General features: G+C 47.9%; 1 protein-coding gene across 1 annotated transcript in view; it reads right to left on the bottom strand.

Annotated features, from left to right (window-relative positions):
* Nucleotides 1-7,102: 7,102 nt before the first annotated feature.
* LOC103118814 (NEDD4 like E3 ubiquitin protein ligase) overlaps nucleotides 7,103-21,099 on the bottom strand; it is a 149,310-nt gene continuing 135,313 nt past the window's right edge. The window contains exons 21-26 of the mRNA XM_060172335.1: nucleotides 20,236-20,242; nucleotides 19,435-19,527; nucleotides 17,215-17,322; nucleotides 15,051-15,147; nucleotides 14,099-14,171; nucleotides 7,103-12,312 (exon numbers count right to left, since the gene is read on the bottom strand). Coding sequence (XP_060028318.1) covers nucleotides 12,210-12,312; nucleotides 14,099-14,171; nucleotides 15,051-15,147; nucleotides 17,215-17,322; nucleotides 19,435-19,527; nucleotides 20,236-20,242 — 481 coding nt within the window. The 3' untranslated portion in view covers nucleotides 7,103-12,209. The remainder of the gene's footprint in view (nucleotides 12,313-14,098; nucleotides 14,172-15,050; nucleotides 15,148-17,214; nucleotides 17,323-19,434; nucleotides 19,528-20,235; nucleotides 20,243-21,099) is intronic.

The raw sequence follows: 21,099 nt of genomic DNA, 5'->3' as shown, positions 1-21,099 counted from the left end.
TGGGAATCTGAGCAATTGCACAATCTTCCTTGCCTCTTCCTCCACCTCCTTGTCTCTTCCTCCTCCTCCTCTTTTTTTTTCCCTTTGTTTATTTTTATTTATGTCATTATCAGAGCACTGCTCAGGTCTAGCTTATGGTGACGCTGGGGATTGAACCCAGGACCTTGGAGCATCTCTCCCCAGTTTCATAAAGAAACTCTTCCCTCCCGGCCTCTGGGGAGCCACTAGCTCCTGGTCCTCTTCTCACCTCTGTGGCCATTCCTCCCTCCTGGCTCAGCTCACTGCCCCATCTTGGGAACCCTCCTTTCAGCCCCAAAGTTGTCAGATACCTGGAGGAGTCTCTGGTCCCCTGTGTCCCCATCTCCAGCCTGGACCTCCTGGAACCTCCCTGCCCCTCTCTCCCCTTGAACTTCCCTGATCCCTCTCTCTCCCCACTTTTCCCCTCTCCCACTTCCTGTCCTTCTCTCCCCCCTCTCTACCCCTCTCTTCCCCTGAACTCTTCCCTTGGCCATCTGACAGCTGACTCAGTGTCATTCTGTCCTCATAGGCCTTGGCCTTTTTTCCCAATCCTGACTCTGGGTTCCGAATTCTCTGTTTCTTCCTCCAGAAGTCAAAGGGCTCAGCCTGTCGCCTCCTGGAAGCTTATGCACCCCCTGGGGGGCGTGGCCCCAGGCTCCTCTTTCCGCCTTCCCTGGGGAGCTTTTGTCTCAGCCTCAACACCTGAAGCAGCTCACAACTGACTCAGGGATTCCTATATGTGTCACCCGTTTGCCTCCACTGGAATGTGTGACTCAGGATGGAGGGGGTTCCTGCTTTCTTATCTGGCTTAGAGGGACTGGGCAGTGGTGCACCTGGTTGAGCGCACATGGCAACATGCACAAAGACCCGCCTTCAGGGAGGGAAGCTTCACCAGGGGTGAAAGTGTTCACAGGTGTTTCTCTCTTTTCCTCATTACCATCCCTTTCCCTTTTGATTTCTCCCTGTCATTATCCAATCAACCAATCAATCAATCAATCAACAAAATATTATTTGGTTTAACCCCTCTCAGTGCCCACTTCATAGCAGCCCCTCAGTGAATCTTTGAGGAATGAATCAGTGAGTGGAAAACTGAACCTTGTCCCTCTGGAACTTGGGGAGCATTACAGTGTGAAAGGTCAGAGGTCAGGGTGGGGCAGTGGTGCCCCTAGTTGAGTGCATACATCACTACATGCAAGGACACAGGTTTGAGCCCCCACTCCCCACCTTCTCAGGGGCGGGGGCAGGGGGGGTGGCGCTTCACGAGCAGAGCTGCAGGTGTCTCTGTTTCCCTCTCTAGGCTCTTCTCCCTCTCAATTTCTCTCTGTCCTATCAAATAAAAAGAAAGGAAAAGGAAAAAGTGCCAGGCATCGAGCCCCAGTGATCAACTTGGTGGCAATAAATAAAATAAAATAAAAGAAAGGGAAAAGAAAAGTCAGAGGTGAACTTACCGCATTCTATTGTCATTTCCTGAGAGAGTACATGTGGAGTCCCAGGGCCAAGGGGGAGAGGGGAGAATCTGACGGTGCTGAGCCAGATGGGGGCTTTCTGAGAACCTTGAGGAACCTTCATGAGGATGGCCAGGAGGGCTTTGGAAGGAGGGTGTGCGGGGCTCTTGGAGAGTCGGTTCTGCAACGGTGCACATAGAGGTGTGACTTTATTTATTTATTTATAAAAAGGAAACACTGACAAAACCATAGGATAAGAGGGGTACAACTCCACACAATTCCCACCACCAGAACTCTTATCCCATCCCCTCCCCTGATAGCTTTCCTATTCTTTATCCCTCTGGGAGTATGGACCCAGGGTCATTGCGGGATGCAGAAGGTGGAAGGAAGGTCTGGCTTCTGTAATTGCTTCCCCACTGAACATGGGCATTGACAGGTTGATCCATACTCCCAGTCTGCCTCTTTCTTTCCTTAGTGGGGTGGGGCTCTGGAGAAGCAGAGCTTCAGGACACATTGGTGGGGTCTTCTGTCCAGGGAAGTCTGGTCGGCATCATGCTAGCATCTGGAACCTGGTGGCTGAAAAGAGAGTTAACATAAAGCCAAACAAATTGTTGACTAATCATGAACCTAAAGGCTGGAATAGTGCAGATGAAGAGTTGGTGGGTGGGGAATGTCTGTTTTGTAGATAGCTAGTAGGCCTATTTTAGTTATATTCCAAAGGGCCTGTGGCTATACTTGTTATTTTTGTTTGTTTGTTTGTTTTCCCTGAGCCTGAAATCTGATATGCAGGTGGATCCAAGTTATTGTCTGGGGAGATGCTGTCATGGCTGGAAAAAGAACCAGAAAGCTGAGTCAGGGAAGAGAGTAGGTCCCAGATATGGGAAAGGTGTCTAAATATTGTTGACTGTAAACACCACTGATTTGATGTGATGTGGGCCCCAGATCAGATCAAATAGAGGTGTGACTTTAAACCACAGGCAGAGGAGGAGCAGGAGGGAAAAAGAAGCAAGAAGAAACCATTGAGGAGCACTTGGGAAGGGAGTGGAGTTCAAAAGGAAGAGAAGAACAGGGTCTGGAATGTCATGGAAAGCGAAGAGAGTTTCAAGAAAGAAGAAAAGGGTGGTAGCACTGAGCATGGCCTAGAGTGGGGTGAATGCAGTTAGGGGCGTGTGGAGTGATGGCATATTTGCTCTTCAAGCCTTGAGCAGCAGGCAGGTGGGTAAGGGGGGAGTCATGGAAGTGTCCAGAACAGGAGACCAATGCCATCAGAGTTCTGTTGAGGACAAGCTCCAGGCCTGACTATGACAGAAGGAGGGGAGAGAGGAAGTAGGTGTTGCCATGGTTCTAGATCAAGGGGGCTCTGGAAGCTCACTGAGGCTTCCATACTCAACCTGCAGGCCCTTGAGATCTGAGGTGTTCCCGCCTCCCCCATAAGGATATATGTAATTTTAAAAATTATATATATATTTATTATTAGATAGAGATAGAGAAATTGAGAGGGGAAAGGGAGATAAAGAGGAAAAGAGACAGAGAGACACCTGCAGCCCTGCTTCACCATTTGTGAAGCTTTCCCCCTACAGGTGGGGACCAGGGGCTTGAACCTGTGTCCTTGCACACGGTAACATGTGCTCTTAACTAGGTGCACCATTGCCTGGACACCTTTTATAACTGGGGAAGGGGGCGGTTAATGGTTTACAGTCAACAGTAAAATACAGTAGTTTGCACATGTGAAACATTTCTGTTTTCCACATTTCCATTCACCTCCACTAGATCCTCCTGTGCCGTCTGTTCCAGGACCTGAACTCTCTCGCCAACCGGAGTCTCTTACATTGGTGCAACACACCAACACCAGTGTCATTCTTACCCATGTCAGCAGCAATGAGCATTTCCCAATGCAGATCTCTCCCGCCCCCACAGCTAATATTTGCCTCCCACTGATCCTGTCCCTGACCTGTTATTTTTTAACCAGGTGCCCAGGTTCAAAGGCCTGACTAGTGTTTAAACACTCATTACGTCGGGGGAGGGAATGTCCCCCTGGTAATCTCAGCTGATGAGCAAGCAAGTTTGGTCTAAGTAAATAAAGATGGCAGTGAAGGTCTGGGTGGGGGGTGGTTGGAATCCCATGTGGGGGGCAGTGGAGAGAGGGAGTAAGACACCCCCTCCTCTCCAAACCCTGGCAGGGCAGGAAGTAGAGAATTTGCAGGAGAGCTAAATAACTCAAATTCAAAAGAGGAATCTTAAAGCCACACGGACTAGTGGATATGTTGTGTGTCAAGATCCAAGACTAATTTTATTTTACTTGGGGGTTAATAGTTTACAACACAGGGGTACAATTCTCATCTCCCCATGATAGCTGTCTGCAAAATATGCTCACCTCCAACTTGGGTCTTTTTTCTACCATCACACACTAGATCCCAAACCACCCCACTCCCCAACCCTTTCCCTGCCCTCCTTCCCCAGAGTCCTTTGCTTTGGTGCAAGACACTAAACCTTTTATGAAACACAAACTTCACAAATTACAACATACTGGAGTTTCAAAACAGATCTGGGATAGATCTTCTGGGGCTCCATCTCTGGTCCTGGGAGGGGGGTCCCTGTATTCTGGAGGACAAAAGGGAGAAGTCTGGACAATGTGAGCATTGGGTCGTGACAGTGGAGAAAGTTCTGAGCAACTGGAGCAGGGAGGCAGCTGTCTGAGGACAGACTGTCTTTCTAAGTGGGTATCACATATGCGTGCTGAATGACAGATCCCCAGTCATCAAAAACCCTTTGCCCGCCACTTTGCTGTTGCCTAAACCTCACATTCTCCCCATTTATTCCTGTTGGCTGCAGTCGGGATTCAGCTTTGGAGTTGGCTGAAATAAAGATACTTTGGGCAGAGGTCATAGTAGTCATTTACACTTTGGTATAAACGAGTCTACGGGGCTCTAACCTCTGAGAGGAGGCCTGGTGGAGGGAAGGGTTGATGGACAGGTGAGGACAATGGTTGAGTGATGACTTTGAGCCAGACTTGGGCTCAGATCTCCATTCAGATAAGCTGGGGCCAGGAGATAGCACATCAGGTAGAGCATACACCTTCCTGTGCATGAGGCTCTGGGTTCAAGCTCCAGTGCCACCAGGGAGAGCTCCGTGCAAAGGGCTACAGAAGGCTCAGGACCAACCCTTCACCCCTGGTCTGGACACCCCCAGAAGTTCCTCACCTTGTTTGACTGAGAAACAGATCTCAACTGCCATGTGTAGTCTGAGTCACTGGGTTCAATCCTCAGCACTGCATAGGTCAGAGATGAGAGCTGTTTCTCTCTCTCTCCCTCTCTCTGTATGTGTGTCTCATAAAAGTAAATGAATATTTAGCAACAAAATGGACCCCAGTGCTATCAAATTGCGAAGGAGGAGTGAGGCAGGGGATGGCTGAGACCCAGGAACTGGAAAGCCATCCCAACCCTCATCTCCTGCAGGCCTGAAGCCCTGCAGTCGGACTGACCAAAGCAGAGCTCACCTGGTTCAACTCACCAGATCAGGAGGATCATGTGACTCTCAGGCTCAGACCTCCTGCAAGGCAACTGGCCAATTTGGTGGTGTTTCAGGATCCATGAGAAAGTGGCTATTATTTGCACACTAAGCTGATGCCTTTTTTCATTCCTGACACCCTGTGGGCTTACCCCCTCCACCCCCGGGGGCTCATCCCTTCAGGGCAGGGAGAAACCAGGTGGCCCTTAGAAAGCCACTGTCATGAGTCCCGTGGGCCACTTGTGTGACTTCGACTGACATACATGGGTAATGAAAGGTGGGGAAAAAAATCAGGACAGTGTTTTTTATTATTATTATTATTATCTTTATTTATTTATTGAATAGAGATAGTCAGAAATCGAGAGGGTTGGGAGTCGGGCGGTAACGCAGTGGGTTAAACATATGTGGCGCGAAGCGCAAGGACCTGCGTGAGGATCCCGGTTCGAGCCCCCGGCTTCCCATCTACAGGGGAGTCGCTTCACAGGCAGTGAAGCAGGTCTGCAGGTGTCTATCTTTCTCTCCCCCTTTCTGTCTTCCCCTCTTCTCTTCATTTCTCTCTGTCCTGTCCAATAATGACATCAATAACTACAACAATAAAACAACAAGGGCAACAAAAAGGAAAATAAATAAATATAAAAAAATTTAAAAAATTGAGAGGGTGGGGAGATAGAGAGACAGAGAGACACCTGCAGCCCTGCTTCAACACTTGCAAAGCTTTCCCCCTGCAGGTGGGACCGGGGACTCGGACCTGGGTTCTGTGCACTGTAACATGTGCACTTTATCAGATGCACCACCACCCAGCCTCTATGGACAGTAGTTTCTATGAGACATGGGAGCACAGGGTTGAGGACTGAGTAGAAGTAGACAAAGCAGTTCTGAGAGAGCTGGGGTTTGCTAGGGAGAGGACCCAGAGTAGAGGGGCTGGCTTCAGACCCTGTCCTCTCAAGGGCTTCCTGACTCTAGGCTCTGGGGGGCCTTCCTCTGGCTCAAGGGCTTCTTCTGAATTCCAGGAAGGAACCATGTGCTGGGTTCCTCCTAGGAGGAGGCTGGGAAGTAATATTTTCTCCTAGGAGGAGAATTCAGATTCACTTCTGGAGGGGGTATAAAAGGTCAGGAGCATCCAGATGACTACTGGACTTCAGAGCAGGCGAAATGTTTATTCACCTAGCAAACAGGCGTGTAACTTGTTCCTTTACCGTCTTGATTTGCTATTTATGTTTTTCTCCAAGATCAAACACATAGGAGCTTAGAGAGACACACACCTCTTCCCTTGAAGGTACATGTACAAGCCTAGAGAACTGGCTGGAGGTGGTGGCAGGGACTCAGGAAACTGTTGACATCTTGCTGAATGAAAACAAAGTGCTTCCTACTGAAAAAGACACACAAGAAACCAGGGACGAAATACGTTGTGCTTGGGTGCTGTCTCCTGAGAGTGCCCAAGGGGACAGACTAAAATTCATCAAGGCAGGCTTAGGACTAAGGCCAAAGGATGTTTTCCGGGCATCTCGATGGAAATGGAAGCAAGGTGTGAATTTTGAGATTATTTTTTCAATGTGTGTGTGTGTGTATCTGGGGCCTAGAACATGTGTGCTTTCACCTTTCTGGGCTGCTTTTCCATTCAGATAGACAAAGAGACACCACAGCACAAGCTTCCTCGGTGACTCTCCTCCCGTGTGGTGCTGGGGTTGGGATTCAGGGTGCAGTGAGGCAAGGCAGGTGCCCCAACCTATGAACTAGCTGTCTCCCACCCTTGGCAGCCTCTTTCTTCTGAAAACCACCTTGGGCTTCATCACTAAGTCTCATGGACTCACATAAATTGAGAGCTAGCTGGGTACATAGTAGAGATGAAAGCTGTATTTCCAAGGGTGGACTTGGGGGTCAGGCCATTGTTCACTATCGACTCTAATTCCCAAGTTCACTCAGTGGGCAGCTGGGTGAGCATTGTTGGGCAGCCTGTAAAAATCATGTTCTAGGCAGATTTTAATCACTTTTTTTTAAGGCATGAAATTTATAGGGGAGATTAAGAAAACACTATAAATCTCCAGACTTTTAACCCCTCCTGAGACAAGTAAGACAGTACACCCACAAGTTTCTTTAAATCAGACAACCCATAGTACTTGGTGTAGAAAATGTTCCAGCTTCCGTAAGTCTTTATTAAGTATTTGACAAGTTGCATCACTTCTGTACAATGACTTCATTTTGTGACATGACTCTTTCGCTGTCAGGAAAACAATCTACAAGTTCTCTTTAGATCTCTCAAGAGAAAAAAAATATAACACGAAAGCAAAAACAGATTTGTTCTTTAAAACAACACATCCCCTGTATCAAATTCCACCATTATTTTAAAGCTATTCTAATTGTGAAAACGAGCATCATCCCTAAATTGTCTTCTAAAAAAAAAACCTCAAAGTGGTTTGGTTTTTAATCACTGTATCAAATAGTACTTGGCTTTCTATGAGGAGTGGGATTAGTAATAAAAAAAAAAAGCTATGAAACACTGAGAATTTCATTTGTAATGCTTGAAGTGCTGTCCACCTTAAAAGTCACTTCTTCCTTCCATGTTTCCTTCCTTCCTTCTTTCCTTCCTTCCTTCCTTCCTTCCTTCCTTCCTTCCTTCTTTCCTTCCTTCCTTCCTTCCTTCCTTCCGTTCCCTTCAATATCTGATTCTGAATAAGGAAATGACAGCAAATTAACAGCATCTTCTGGGAGTGGTCTCAGGTTCAGAGGGTCAAAATTTTGGGGGATGCAGCTTGGAGAAAACTGTAAGGGGGCAAGTGCTCACTCCCTTTCACAACCAGATCACTCAAAAATAGGGGGGGAATGCACACATAGGTAACAACATAGACATGTGGATGGCATATGTACATACAACGAGTGTACATGCTACATATAGAGAATAAGGGAATAACTCCAAGTTCCCCGGAGTTTTAACATGAAGGAAAGCGTCACATTTTAGGTGACGTCAGAACGAGTAAGAGGGACACCTGGCTTCTCCGGGGACACACCTGCCTGCAGACACCAGGATTCTGGGCACACAAAAGCTTCCCATGTGCAGATGGAAGGCAAAGAAGGCAGACAACCTCACTGGAGCACCGGACACAAACACATGCAGGTGACACAGGCTTTGTTTTGCACCCAACACTTTGAAGTGAAGGGCAGGTGAGAGCCATGTTTTATTTTATCCCCCTCATCAAAAAAAATATGTATATGTATACATATATATGTATAGCGCTTCACATGCTAGTGTTGTGTGCACACATGGATCGTTCCTTAAGGCTTTGAGAAATTAAAAATGTGGTCCAAAGATCTCCTACCTCCCCTCCCACCCCCTGGGTTTTAAAATCCAAAGTACAAAGTGGAGTTTGTAAGGATTTTTAAAAAATAAAAAAAAAAACATGTGTCCCTCCTGAATTTGGCAGTTTTGATATGACTGATCACCATGTTTCCCAAAGCCCAAATGGGGGGGGGGGGGAGAGGTAGTACATGAGGTTCTGGGGGGGAGGGAAGGAAAGAGGGAGGGAAGGAGGAGTGGCAGGGAGCAGGTAAGGCAGGTCCCCTGCACAGGAGCACCCCCTACTGGTGAGGCAGAAAATGACAGCAGGAAGCACCTCCCCCGTTCCCCCTGCAGGTTACAGGACGCAAAGTGGGGAGGAGAGGGACAAGAATACCAGCACTGCGGGCGAGGCCCTGAGAAGTGATGAGCCAGGCCTTGTTTCTAGACTTGAACATCTCAGAAGGGAGAGACAAGACTTTGGGAAGACCTGTGAGAGTTGAGCGTCTAACAATCAGTCAAGGTTAGAAGAATTAGGCATCTGCTGCGGATAAACTGGGCTTTCAAGAGCCACCGTGCAGTGCGTCAGGTCAGACAACAGCAGCCCGCACTGTCTACTGAGCACTGGGGAGACACAGAAGGCAGGTCGAGCACGGGGCAGGCCTTCCGACAGAATCCAACGATAAATCTTCTGTGGCACACTGCGAGCCAGGCCACTTGATGTTATTATTTTGTCTTGGGACGTGAGGGGACCTCTGATGGCTGTTACCGAGAGGGTCTGGGAAGTAGGACATTCCAGATGCATCTTCCCCTTCTGTGGTTTGGCAGAGGGCCGACTGCTGAGAAGCAAATAATGGGAGATGGTGCAGGCAGGGAGGACAAGGGCGCTGAAGCTGAGGACACTTCAATGCCTGCCAGGACCCCAGCAGGGGCAGCTGGAGATCAGTACCCCATTTGAAGCCAAACTCCCAGGGGAGACCGTCCAGATTTGTATTTCTGCCAACATGGGGAAGGAGGAATACCCAGGCAGTGGTGACTAGTATGAAAAGACCTTGCACAAGCAGCCTGAGAATTCTGAAACTGACTTCTTTACTTCATGGCAAAACGACCCAGGAAACACTTTATTTGCTTCAGAAAACTGAAGAAGCCAGATGGAGGGGATTTTTTTTTTAAAAAAAAAAGAAAGCAGATATTAAGCACAAGAATAAGCAACATGGATAAGGACAACAAGAATAGAGGATCCCATTGCTTCCTCCAGACCCTAAGAATTCCCGTCTACTCTTTTTATAATCTGTACTCGCATCAGGAAGATAAGAGAGTTATCATCGGGATATGACAAAACAAGAAACATGACTGTTTTTAGACAAAGGAGTAAAACACTGACTAAAATGAGAGTTTGGGAAACTTATTTGGATTAAAATCGATAGCAAAACACACATGGGGTTGGGAAGGTGGCTCAGTGGGTAGAGCACATCCCTTCCATGCATGAGGCCCTGGGTTTGACCCCCAACACCACATATATTAGCATGGTGCTCTGGTCTCCTCTGCCCTGATAAAGAGAAAGTATGAGACAGACCCAACACTATTTGGCTGGCCTTTGACATTAAAGGGCAGATGAGCTAAGCTGTCACAACAATCGTTCACCAAGTCCTGTCTTGGCTTAGGCATGATTTCAGAATGGGTTCCTTTCAGATTTTCAGTACTTGGGGGGCATCTGTATTTAGCAAAGTCTCAAGTTTTGAAGGACAGAATTTACAAAGTGGCAGAAGTATCCTAGTCCTCAGGCTAGAACCACTGGGCTCCTCTCTCACAAAGACACGATGATTCTCAGAAACCAGCTGAGTGCGCTACTACCCATGTTTGGGCCTTAGCCTTAAACAAAAGTCAAGTCTGGACTGAGAGGGCCTGCAACAGCAGACTCTTAGCATGCAAACATCTGCCCTGGCTACAGAAGGAAAGAAGTTCTGCCAATACATAATGACAAGATACTGAGTCTCCCCAACCCCCTAATCGATTCAACCTCTAGGGTTCTGATCACTCTTGAATATTTAAAAGCCAACAGGGAGAGGGAACCAGCACTCCGGTCTGCAGAACCCCCTTTCCTTTTATCTTTTGACAGAAAACCCCCTTACAAACACATTCATGGCTTCTCACCAGCCAACATGGAGCTGGGGACAAATGAATTTCTTCCCCCCGAATGCCTTTCTTACATTAACAAACCCAAGTCCTGAAGATCAATGTGTGTGTGTGTGTGTGTGAGAGAGAGAGAGAGAGAGAGAGAGGAAAGGGAGAGAGAGGAAAGAGAGAGAAAGAGAAGGAGAGGGAGAGGGAGAGAGAGAGAGAGATGTCCCTAGAGGCCCTTGATAGGTCTAGATGACACAGGTTAAAAAAGACAAGATTGCTGAACTCCCTCACTGCCTCAGGTGTCCTCTCAAAGCGAGACAGAACTCTGTAAGAAAGACTCATACAGAATCAAACTGTCCATCTTCCCATCTTCTCTGCCACAGCCAGCCGACCCCAGCTGGGCCCCAGACATCAAATCCCATCTCCTCTCTCAGTGTGAACCAAGCACACACATAGACACAATGCAGGCAAGTACAGTATCGAGGCATGCAAGGGGTCACAGATGAGGGAGTTTGGCGAGAGCAGGTGTGGCTGGAACAAGCCTTCTGAGTGGTCACTATAAGTGTAGTCACAGAATGGTGGATGAGGAGGACGGGGCTGGGAGCCTCAGCTGTACATCCCAGGCTTAAACGCCAGCAGGCAGACTCGCCAGTCGCAGCAGCGGCACTGGAGAGAGATGTGCAGGGAGAAGAAAGGGTTGTCTACATTTGCCGCTGAAGATAAAGGAAAGAACAGGATGGACACAAAACCAGGCAGGACATTCAGTGCCTTCAGGGTGGGTGCCATTAGGATGCAAATGGGTTTGCCAGTCAAGGAGGAGATGAAAATGGATCTGGCTTCCAGGGGCTCACACTTGAGCCGTGAGGATGTCTCTATGGTTGACAGCAAAGTGGAAGGGAGGTGGCTGACAGAACGCTGTACAGAGTCCAGGAGGGCTAAGTGATGGCTCTTCCAGGAAGCGAAGAGTCCAGCCCTCTGCAGGATGCGTTGGTGGCTTCCTTCCATCAACACAACAGAAAAGGCGGCCATGCGAGGCTACAGTTGTTGCAGCCTGTGGCAAGTAGGCTAACATTGTACAAAAACAAATAAATAATAAATAAATAAAAAGTAATTTCGAGTTGGTTTTCATTTTCTCTGAGTAGGAGTGAAAAAAAACCCAATCATTATACCCAATGTGATAGTCTTAATACACTTAAAGGACATGCCTATGGAAGTCTTTTTTTGGGGGGGTGAGGGGGTGACAACAATCAGTCTTGCAAGTACTCATCAAGTAAAGGGGAGGGTGTCAAAATAGTTCCAAAATAACAACGTCACTGACATGAAACCCGATATGAAATTCAAATACAAAAACAAAAATAAAATGTGTTCACTGTTCAAAGTACATGAGACATCTTTAATGGGAATAGAAGCTGAAAATCAGTCTAAATCATTTTTTAAAAAGTAAACATGAGCTGTAATACTATACCCGGAGGAGTGATTAATTCCATTCGTTGTCATTATAAAGTATGTAAAATATTTATTATTAAGGGCTTTGCCTACAGAGGCACAACATAAATAGAACGAGTCCTCCTGAAAGGTAATTAGTGTACACATCAGCCAGTTGAGAAGTGGATGGCGGCAAATGTAGGAACGTGACCTGGAATGGGGGTTCCTGCGTCTGCACTTGGGCAAGTTCACGGGCGCCGGCTCTGGCTCCAGCTCCGGCTCTACTCGGGGAAGCCAGGCTGTGGAGCTGCTCTTCAGAGCTGGGCGTCGCTGCAAAGTCTGGGAGGCAAATGCAAAAGTGCGAACAGGACTTGCTGGATGAACCACCACCCGGGGGAGGCCGGGGGCCAGGTGGGGGCTTAATCTACCCCCTCAAATCCCTGAGCATTTTCCACAGCCATGAGAAGTTTCTCCCGTAAATCTTCAAAGGTTTCATATGGAGGTAAGTCAAGGCGATTAAAGCTGTGAAAAGGAACACATGGGTCTCAGTCAAGCCGCTCCAAGAACAGGTTTTTTTTGTTTGTTTGTTTGTTTTTTGCCTCCAGGGTTATCGCTGGGGCTTGCTGTCTGCACTAGGAATCCACTGCTCCTGGAGGCCATTCCCCCACTTTTTTTTGTTGCCCTTGTTGTTGCTATTATTGTTAATGTTATTGCTGTTGTTGGATAGGACAGAGAAATGGAGAGAGGAGGGGAAGACAGAGAGGGGGAGAGAAAGAGAGACACTTGCAGACCTGCTTCACCGCTTGTGAAGCGACCCCCCTACAGGTAGGGAGCTGGGGGCTCGAACCGGGATCCTTACGCCGGTCCTTGAGCTTTGTGCCATGTGCGCTTAACCCGCTGTGCTACCACCTGGCCTCGTACAACAGCTTTTTATCCTAGGTGGTGGTGGTGGTGGTGGGAGCTGGCTAAGAGAAGTTGGGAGGGCCTTTTTTTGCCTCCAGGGTTATTGCTGGGTCTCAGTGCCTGTGCTATGAATCCACTGCTCCTGGAAGCCATTTTTCCTTTCTTTAATTTTCTTTCTTTCTTTCTATTTTACTTGACAGGACAGAGAGAAATTGAGAGAGATGGGGCGATAGAGATGAGGAGGGAAAGACAGCCACCTGCAGACCTGCTTCACGACATGTGAAGCAACCCCCCTGCAGGTGGGGAGCCGGGGCTCAAACCGAGGTCTTTGTACATGGTGAAATGTGTACCACCACCCGGCCCCTGAGGAGTTGGGGGAGTCTTAACTATAGATTCTGATGATCAAAAAATGAACTCCAGGGACAGGTCTAGCTAGGTCAAATAGGCTGTAACATTGGAAAAGAGAAGATATCTATTAAGAAGTCAAAAAAGGTAAGTTCTTGGAAGCTCAGAAAGTAACATCCACTGGACTATGCATGCAGCCCTGTTGTTGGCCTGGCATCCTGGGTTTGCGCCCTGGCACAGGAGGGCACCATGGACAGCAGCGTGGTACTTCGGTGTCTCCTCCACCCTTCTCCTCCTCCTCTAAAAATAAAAGATTGGGGGCCAGGTGGTGGTACACCGGCTGAGTGCACATGTTACAATGTGCAAGGACCCAGGTTCAAGCCTCTGGTCCCCACCTGCAAGGGGAAAGCTTCACAAGTGGTGAAGCAGGGCTGCAGGTGTCTCTCTGTCTCTCTCCTTCTCTATCACCCTTTTCCCTCTCAATTTCTAGCTGTCTCTGTCCAATAAATAAATAAATAAAGATAATTTAAAAATAAAATAAAGGATTGCACCGAGGAGGTGAGGCATATTGGATGGGGGTGGTGGTCCTGGGTTCAATCTCCAGAAAACACAACCACATAAATCAAGTTTCCTCTAGGGATGTAGCTCAAATTAAAAATGCTTTGGGTGTCTGAATCCTTGGCAGGGAACGAAACAAATACATTAATTAAAGCCCATGTGAGTCTGGGCTTTTTGTCTGTGACCAATTTGTCACATCCATGGACAGCGAGTTCTCTGTTCCCCAGAATCCCATGGGAAGAGTGGGGTTTGGAGGAGGAACCACCCACAGTGCGGAGGGAGGCTTTCAGCCTTGATGTGCCGGATACACCAGGTTCATTCAAGTCTTGTTTGGGGCTTCATGGGCGTTTCCGCACTCTGCCCTTTGATCTGCACCCTCTGCCTCACACTGTCGCTACTCCTTGCCAGGGCAGGCAGCTTTCTGCAGCCCTGCACCCAGCACGGCACACAGTTAAGTACCTACAGTACTGTCTGTGGCCAGTGTTGTGTGACAGTCACTCACCATGTGTGAGCTCTGGGCAGCTTTTCAGGACTCCCCCATTGCTCTATTGTAAACAGCTGAGGACCATTGGAACCTGAACACAAAGGAGAAAAGGGTTAAGAGTGCGTAAGGTACCGAACAACAGAGAAACAGATGGCCTGATTGAAAACCGGGTGGCAGGTCTGAACAGACACACCTCCCCAGTCGACCAGCCAGTACCCACGTGAGAAAATGCACCTCATCACTGCTCATCAGGGAAGTGTACCCCAAGGCTGCCGTGAGCTACCGACCATCCCTTGGGGGAATGGCTGACATCAGAAGCAATGATAACAAGCGCTGCAGAGAGTAAAAACAGAAGCCTGGTGCTTCGTTTGTGACAGACAACAAGCCTTCTTGTGCGTGTCCGGAGACCTTACAGACATCAACATGCAAAGCTATACCCATCTTGGATGAAACTGGAGGTGATGATGCTTAGTGCAGTCAGGAAGCGAAGTGCAGTCAGCTACTACATGGTGTTACTCATGTGTGGAATATAGAGAATTGAAGCACATGAACTTGCAAAAAAAAAAAAAAAAAGTAGCCAACCCATCTTTTAAGACCTTGGGAGAACTACAGTGCTTATCCCTGAAGGAGTTGGGGAACAAACCTGGGAGCTCATGTGTGAAAGTCTGGCATTCTAGCTGCTGCACAACCTCCTAGGTCACTCTTGCTTCTTTAGATGTGGTGCCAGGGATTGAACCCAGGGCCTCACGCATGAAGGAGGAGGCACGTGCTCGCCCAGGCCCACACCTGCCAGATGAGGCAGTTCCACAGAGAACCGCCAGGAGGCAGCACAAAGGCCGCTCAGTGAGATTTCCATGGCCCTGCATTTAACTCAGGTGCACAGAGGCCTGGCGGGCTGAATCTCCTGGGGCCCCAGTGGCCGCCTGGCTACAAATTCACAGCAGACAGAACCGAATAGCAGCCGGCTCACCATAAAGTTCGGCAAATCCATTCATAGGTACTCGGGACGTCCCCGTGACGAACTGCAGTAACCGGATCCGCTTCTCAGCGTCCATCAGCAGCACGGCCTGTGAACAGAGATGGAGGTGATGCAGTGGCCCCACCCCAGCAGGCAGCACCCGACCCTCTTCCTATATGGCACAAGTCTGGCTGAAAACAAAGTCACTGTCACAATGATCAACCAACGAGTGGCCTTTCTTATTTCACAGAGCCACCCCAGTGTCTCTCTCTTCTCCTGCCGAAGGGGTCAACATATACACCGTGAAAAGCAGACTCTTGGATGGCTCTGAGCTCAGGTTTCTCTGCACAAGGCTTGCAGTTCCCTGGAGCGGTGAATAAACACTCCGCATTTCAGACATTTCAACACCAGGGTACCCGGTCGGTTAGGACGGGAGAGATGTAGATGGAAAACTCGCTAAAGGTAACGCCACAAAAAGAGAAGGAAGATGGGAGGTCAGGTCAGGTCAGGTCTCTAAAAACACCTGCAAATCTGACATATCAGAATTAATCCAGGAAGGGCTGGTAAAACAGCTCCTGGGATAATGAATTGCTTTGCCAAGTGCATGACCCAGCTTTAAGACTGGATCAACTGTTTTCACTCTCTCTCTCTCAATTAACTGTTTATTTAATGAATAGAGACATGCAGAAATTGAGAGGGAAAGGGGTGACAGACAGAGAGACAGACACCTGCAGCACTGCTTCACCACTTGCAAAGTTTTCCCCTTGCAGGTGGGGACGGGGGAGAGGGGGCTCGAACCTGGTTCCTTGCACATTGTAACATGTGCACTAACCAGATGCACCACCACCTGGCGTGCTCTATCCCTTCTCTCTTCCTCTCTCATTCTAGGGCAGTGAAGTACTGGTAATGACAAAAAAAAAAAAATATTCCAGGAACCACATAGGTTTGCCAGCTACCGTTACTTGAACTATTGTCGAATAACTTTCTAAACTGGAAGCTCACTTAGTTTCATATTAGGGTTGCAAAAACTCCTACTTTTTCCTTTTCTCTCTCCCACACTCATGCTGGTGCTTGAAATATTGTCATTAGCAGATTCTGAGAAGTTCACAAGGCATAGCAACTTTTCATTTCTGCAATTAAATAATTAGCATTTCTCCAGTAAATGTTTGTTTATTTTTATTTTTTATAATCCCTTTAACCATCTTACCCCTTGGACTCACTTGTTTCTGTTTCATTTCTCTCCTAAGCTAACAGAAGGAGAACCAAACCCCTAAAACTGTGAATCAAATTTCACTTGTACCTTTGACTGAAAGATACAAAGGCCAAAATGTTGGCTGGACTGAATAAGCAAAGAAAAGGAAAACTGGGAACAGGCCTTTCTTTTTTTTTTTTTTTTTAATATTTATTTATTTATTCCCTTTTGTTGCCCTTGTTTTGTTGTAGTTATTGATGTTGTTGTTGGATAGGACAGAGAGAAATGGAAAGAGGAGGGGAAGACAGAGAGGGGGAGAGAAAGACAGACACCTGCAGACCTACTTCACTACTTGTTAAGTGACCCCCCACCCCCTGCAGGTGGAGTGCTGGGGGCTTGAACTGGGATCCTCATGCCGATCCTTGCGCTTTGCACCACCTGTGCTTAACCCGCAGCGCTACCACCCGACTCCCAGGTCTTTGTTTTTAAAGCAAAATGCATCTAGCCAAAATCAACTCCCAAAAACCTGTAATTTTTTTTTTTTTAATTTTTACTTTTATTGCCACCAGGATTGTCTCTGAGGCTCAGTGCCAGCACTATGAATCCATGGCTCCCAGTGACCATTTCCCCCTTTTTTTCTTTCTATTTTATTTGATAGGATAGAAAGACATTGAGAGGGGAGGTGGAGATAAAGAGAGAAAGAGAAACATTTGCACCACTGTTTCACATTTGTGAAGCCACCCCCCGCCCCAATTCTTTCTTACACTTGGGAGAACTATTCCCAACACCTGAACCCAATTCCCTACTTTTCACCAGCACCTGCTCAATGGCTTCCTCACCCTGTTGTGCTCTGATAACCTCACTCCAGGGCTGCTTCCAGCTCAGGGGCCCCATTCCCCCGAGCAGCCCAAGCCCTAACAGAGCTCCAGTTTCCTGCCCTTTGCTGAAGCAGGGCTGGCCTGGCGAGGTGGCAACGGGCCTTACCTTCCAAAACCACTGGATGACGGGGTGGTTTGGGCAGTAGCCATTTTTGTAAATCGAGTGCTGTCTCCAGTCATTCACGTCCACGTCCCCAAGGCCACACATCAGCAGCTGGGAAGGAGAGGGGGCAAGTGTGAGTGGGGCAGGTGCAGGCATCTGGCTGGGAGCCTGATGGCTTCTCCCTGCTGCCCATGTGCTATATGCCAAAGACGCTGAGCAGGCAACATTTCCAACCAAAGGGGAGCCCCTGGTCCAGCTCCTGCTGTCATGGCAGAAGATGCAGATGGCACAGGGATGCTGTTCTGATGCCTGTTTGGGCGCGGCATTTCCAGCTGGAAGTGAGAACTCACACTCACTCTGTCTACACAGGCTGTGTGGATTATCTAATTTACTCCATGTGCATCAGTTCATGCCAGCTGGGACTCGTGGCGCCCAGGTCAAACGAGAGGGTAGGCAAATCCCCTCACCTGTCCAGAGGGCCTCAGGCTTGACTCACTCTCAACCCCTATAATGGGAAAAGGTATCCCGCCTCGGACAAAAGCATATGCTAGACCAGTGCGGAATGAAAGGAGAAACAGACGGGAAGCCTGGAAATAGGATTTCTAGCCCGGACTGTACCAAAAATCCACTGGGCAAGCCAGAGAGGGCGTTCTTGGCTCCCTGCCTCATTTCCCCACCTGTGAAGTGAAGGACTCATAGGCTAGCCTTCCTTGACCAGCCTGGAAGAAATGCTTCCCTGAGGCGACTTGGGGTGACAAGCAGGTAGGCGAGGAGGAGTCCCATTCACGCCACCCTCTGATGCTCTCTGCATCACACAGGGCAAAAGTTTGCTTTAAATCACTGGCCCAAACTGTCTCTAGGCTGTGAAAACTAGGTGGCTCTCAGAGGAGGGGGGGCATAGAGGAACTCTGAGGCTGGGGCAGAAATCCAGGTCGTGAGTGTGGTGACTTGTACACACAGATTTATGTGATCTGTGACTACAGTCCTGGGATTTTAATATTGTGTATAACCAATTTTACTTTAGTTTATATATTTTTTCCTTTTTTTTAATCTTTGGTAGGGCAGAGAGAAATTGAATGGGGTAGGGGGGGGAAGAACGGGAGAGAAAGAGAGACAACTGCAGCACTGCTTCACTGCTTGTGAAGCATCCCCCTTGCAGGTGGTGGCCAGGGATTCAAATTTGGGTCCTTGCAAATGGCAACATGTGTGCTCAACCGGGTGCACCACTGCCTGGCCCCTTCAGTTTATATTTATTTTATTTAATGAGAGAGACAGACACACAGAGAGGACACAGGAAAGAGATTGGAATACTGCTCAGCTCTGGCTTATGACACTGCCGGGGATTGAACCTGGAATTCAGAAGGCTCAGGTATGAAAATCTCTTGCAGATGTGAAAGGTAGCATAATGGATATGCAAAGACATTCTCAAATCTGAGCCTCCAAAAAGTCCCAGGTTCAATGTCCTGCAAACCATAAGCCAGAGCTGAGCAGCGCTCTGGTTAACAAGACAAAACAAAATAAAATTTTAAAAAGAAAAGGAAGTCTTTTACATAACTGTTATGCTGTCTCTCTGGCCGTTTATTTTATTTCTTTGGTTAGCATTATCTATGAGTGATTTAATATCAGTTTACATGACTATAATATTATAGTGGTATGTAATTCCAAGCTGTACCCACCACCTCCACCCTCATAACCACAATAGTTCTCACAAAGACTGGAGAGACAGAATAGAAGAATCATCAATCAATCAATTAATTGCCAGTTCTCAACTCCACAAACACAAAGCAGCTGAGTCCAAGTATTATAATATCAAACTACATCCTGCTTCTGACACTTTGCCTTGTGATGCCTTTCCTTACTCAGCACAGACCATGTTACCTTCAGAGGTGGTCAGACCCCTGATTGACCTGACTCAAAGCAAGGTGCCTGTCCCCTAAGTTGCTGCTGCGACTCTAACTCCACCAGGCAGCCATTTTTAGCCCACAGCTTGAACCCCAGGGGCATGGCCTTGTGGCCAGTCCAGAACCATCACTCCCAGGCAAGGGCTTGACAGGCAGCCGTCCCCCCTCCCCCACAGCTTTGGCGCCAGACAAACCCCCTGAGAGATGGGCCTACTGCTGGGACGTTATGGGTCAGAGCAGAGAACACCCTTTCTGGAGACATAAGAGATGCCTGAAAAAAAAAAAAAAAAAAGACTTTACAGAAATCATTGCCAGTACAAACCTCCAGTTCATTTTCATCAAAAATTTTGATCAAATCAATAGGAAGCAATTCAGTGAATCCCTGAAAGAAAGAAAATAAAAAAAAATAGTCACCCTAAATTCTTTTTCCTTGAAAGAGACAAACAAATTTCATAAGCAGAAAGTATACTTTTTTGGTTAGCTGGGGAAAAAACAGCTTATTTATTGATGATTTCTACATCAGTGAGTGTCCAATAATTAGCCTGTAGACCAGACATTCTGAAAAATAGTAGGACTTGAGTCATTTCTAAGACCTTGTAAGGACATCCTCAATCAAAGAATTGGACTCCAAAAGCCATTTGTGACAGGGAGCCCTGTGTCAGTGCACAGGACACAGACAACTGAGAGAACATGTCTGAAAATGAGGACAGGGGCTGGTGGGTAAGCTCCCAGTAGGGCACCTGACTCACCACGTGTACCATCCAGGTTCTAACCCCAGCACCCCATGGGAGTGTCACAGCACTGGGGGCAGCTCTGGTGCTGTGGTGTCTCTGTCCTCTCTTTATTTGAATGAAAAGTGGCCTAGGAGCATTTAAATGGTGCCTATGTGAGGTTCCAGCCTGTTTGTAATGTTAATAAGGAGCTAGTGACTGAGCGATAGCTCGCTCGTAGGAGACATGCCTTGCTAATTGTGTGGCCCTGTTCTGAACCCCAGCACCACACAGGAGTACAAGGCTCCAGGGGGAAGATCCAGTGCTGTGGTGTCTCTCCTTCTTTCTCTGTCTGAAGTAAAGAATAGAAAAAAAAAAACAAGCTGTCACCCCTAGTTGAAGGCTCTTCATACTATTGGACTGCACAGATGGTGTGACTGGGGCCCAGGGGCCCGTATCCTGTGGCCACTCATTTACATGTAATTTAATCAAACCTGACACCTGCTGTTCTTTCCTTTCTCACACTTTAAGCCTCAGTAGGAAGATTTGCTTTGGCTGTAGTGCGGGGCAGTGAACTCAGGACCCTGCAGACATTCGTGGAATTCCCACTTGACTCTGTCCTTGATACTTTTAAAAAAATATTTATTTATTCCCTTTTGTTGCCCTTGTTTTATTGTTGTAGTTGTTGTTGTTGTTATTGATGTCATCGTTGTTGGACAGGACAGAGAGAAATGGAGAGAGGAGGGGAAGACAGAAAGGAGGAGAGAAAGAGAGACACCTGCAGACCTGCTTCACCGCCTATGAAATGACTCCCCTGCAGGTGGGGAGCCAGGGGCTCAAACCAGGATCTTCACACCAGTCCTTGCGCTTTGTGCCACGTGCGCCTAACCTGTTGTGCTACTGCCCGACTCCCCCCTTAATACTCTTAAGTGGTATCAGGCATCGAACCTAGGACCTGCTGAGCTACCCATCAGGCCTGCCTTTTAATAATTTTTTAAATTGTCTTTATTTATTTGATAGAGACAGCCAGAAATCGAGAGGGGAGGGGGAGACAGAGAAGGAGAGAGTCAAGAGACATCTGCAGCCCTGCTTCACCACTCATGAAGCTTCCCCCCTACAGGTGGGGACCAGGGGCTTGAACCTAGGTCCTTGCACACTGTAACATGTGTGCTTACCAGGTGCACCACCACCCGACCCCAGGCCTGCCTTTTTATCAGTGTCCTGCTGGGTGAAACCATGGTGCTCAGTGGGACTCTGCACTGATTCAGCAGGAAACT

This window comes from Erinaceus europaeus, chromosome 15 (genome assembly GCF_950295315.1).
Source record: "Erinaceus europaeus chromosome 15, mEriEur2.1, whole genome shotgun sequence".
In the NCBI taxonomy this organism is placed as follows: Eukaryota; Metazoa; Chordata; class Mammalia; order Eulipotyphla; family Erinaceidae; genus Erinaceus; species Erinaceus europaeus.
The sequence above is the reverse complement of the archived record's forward strand: the minus strand, read 5'-3'. Positions and strand labels throughout refer to the sequence as shown.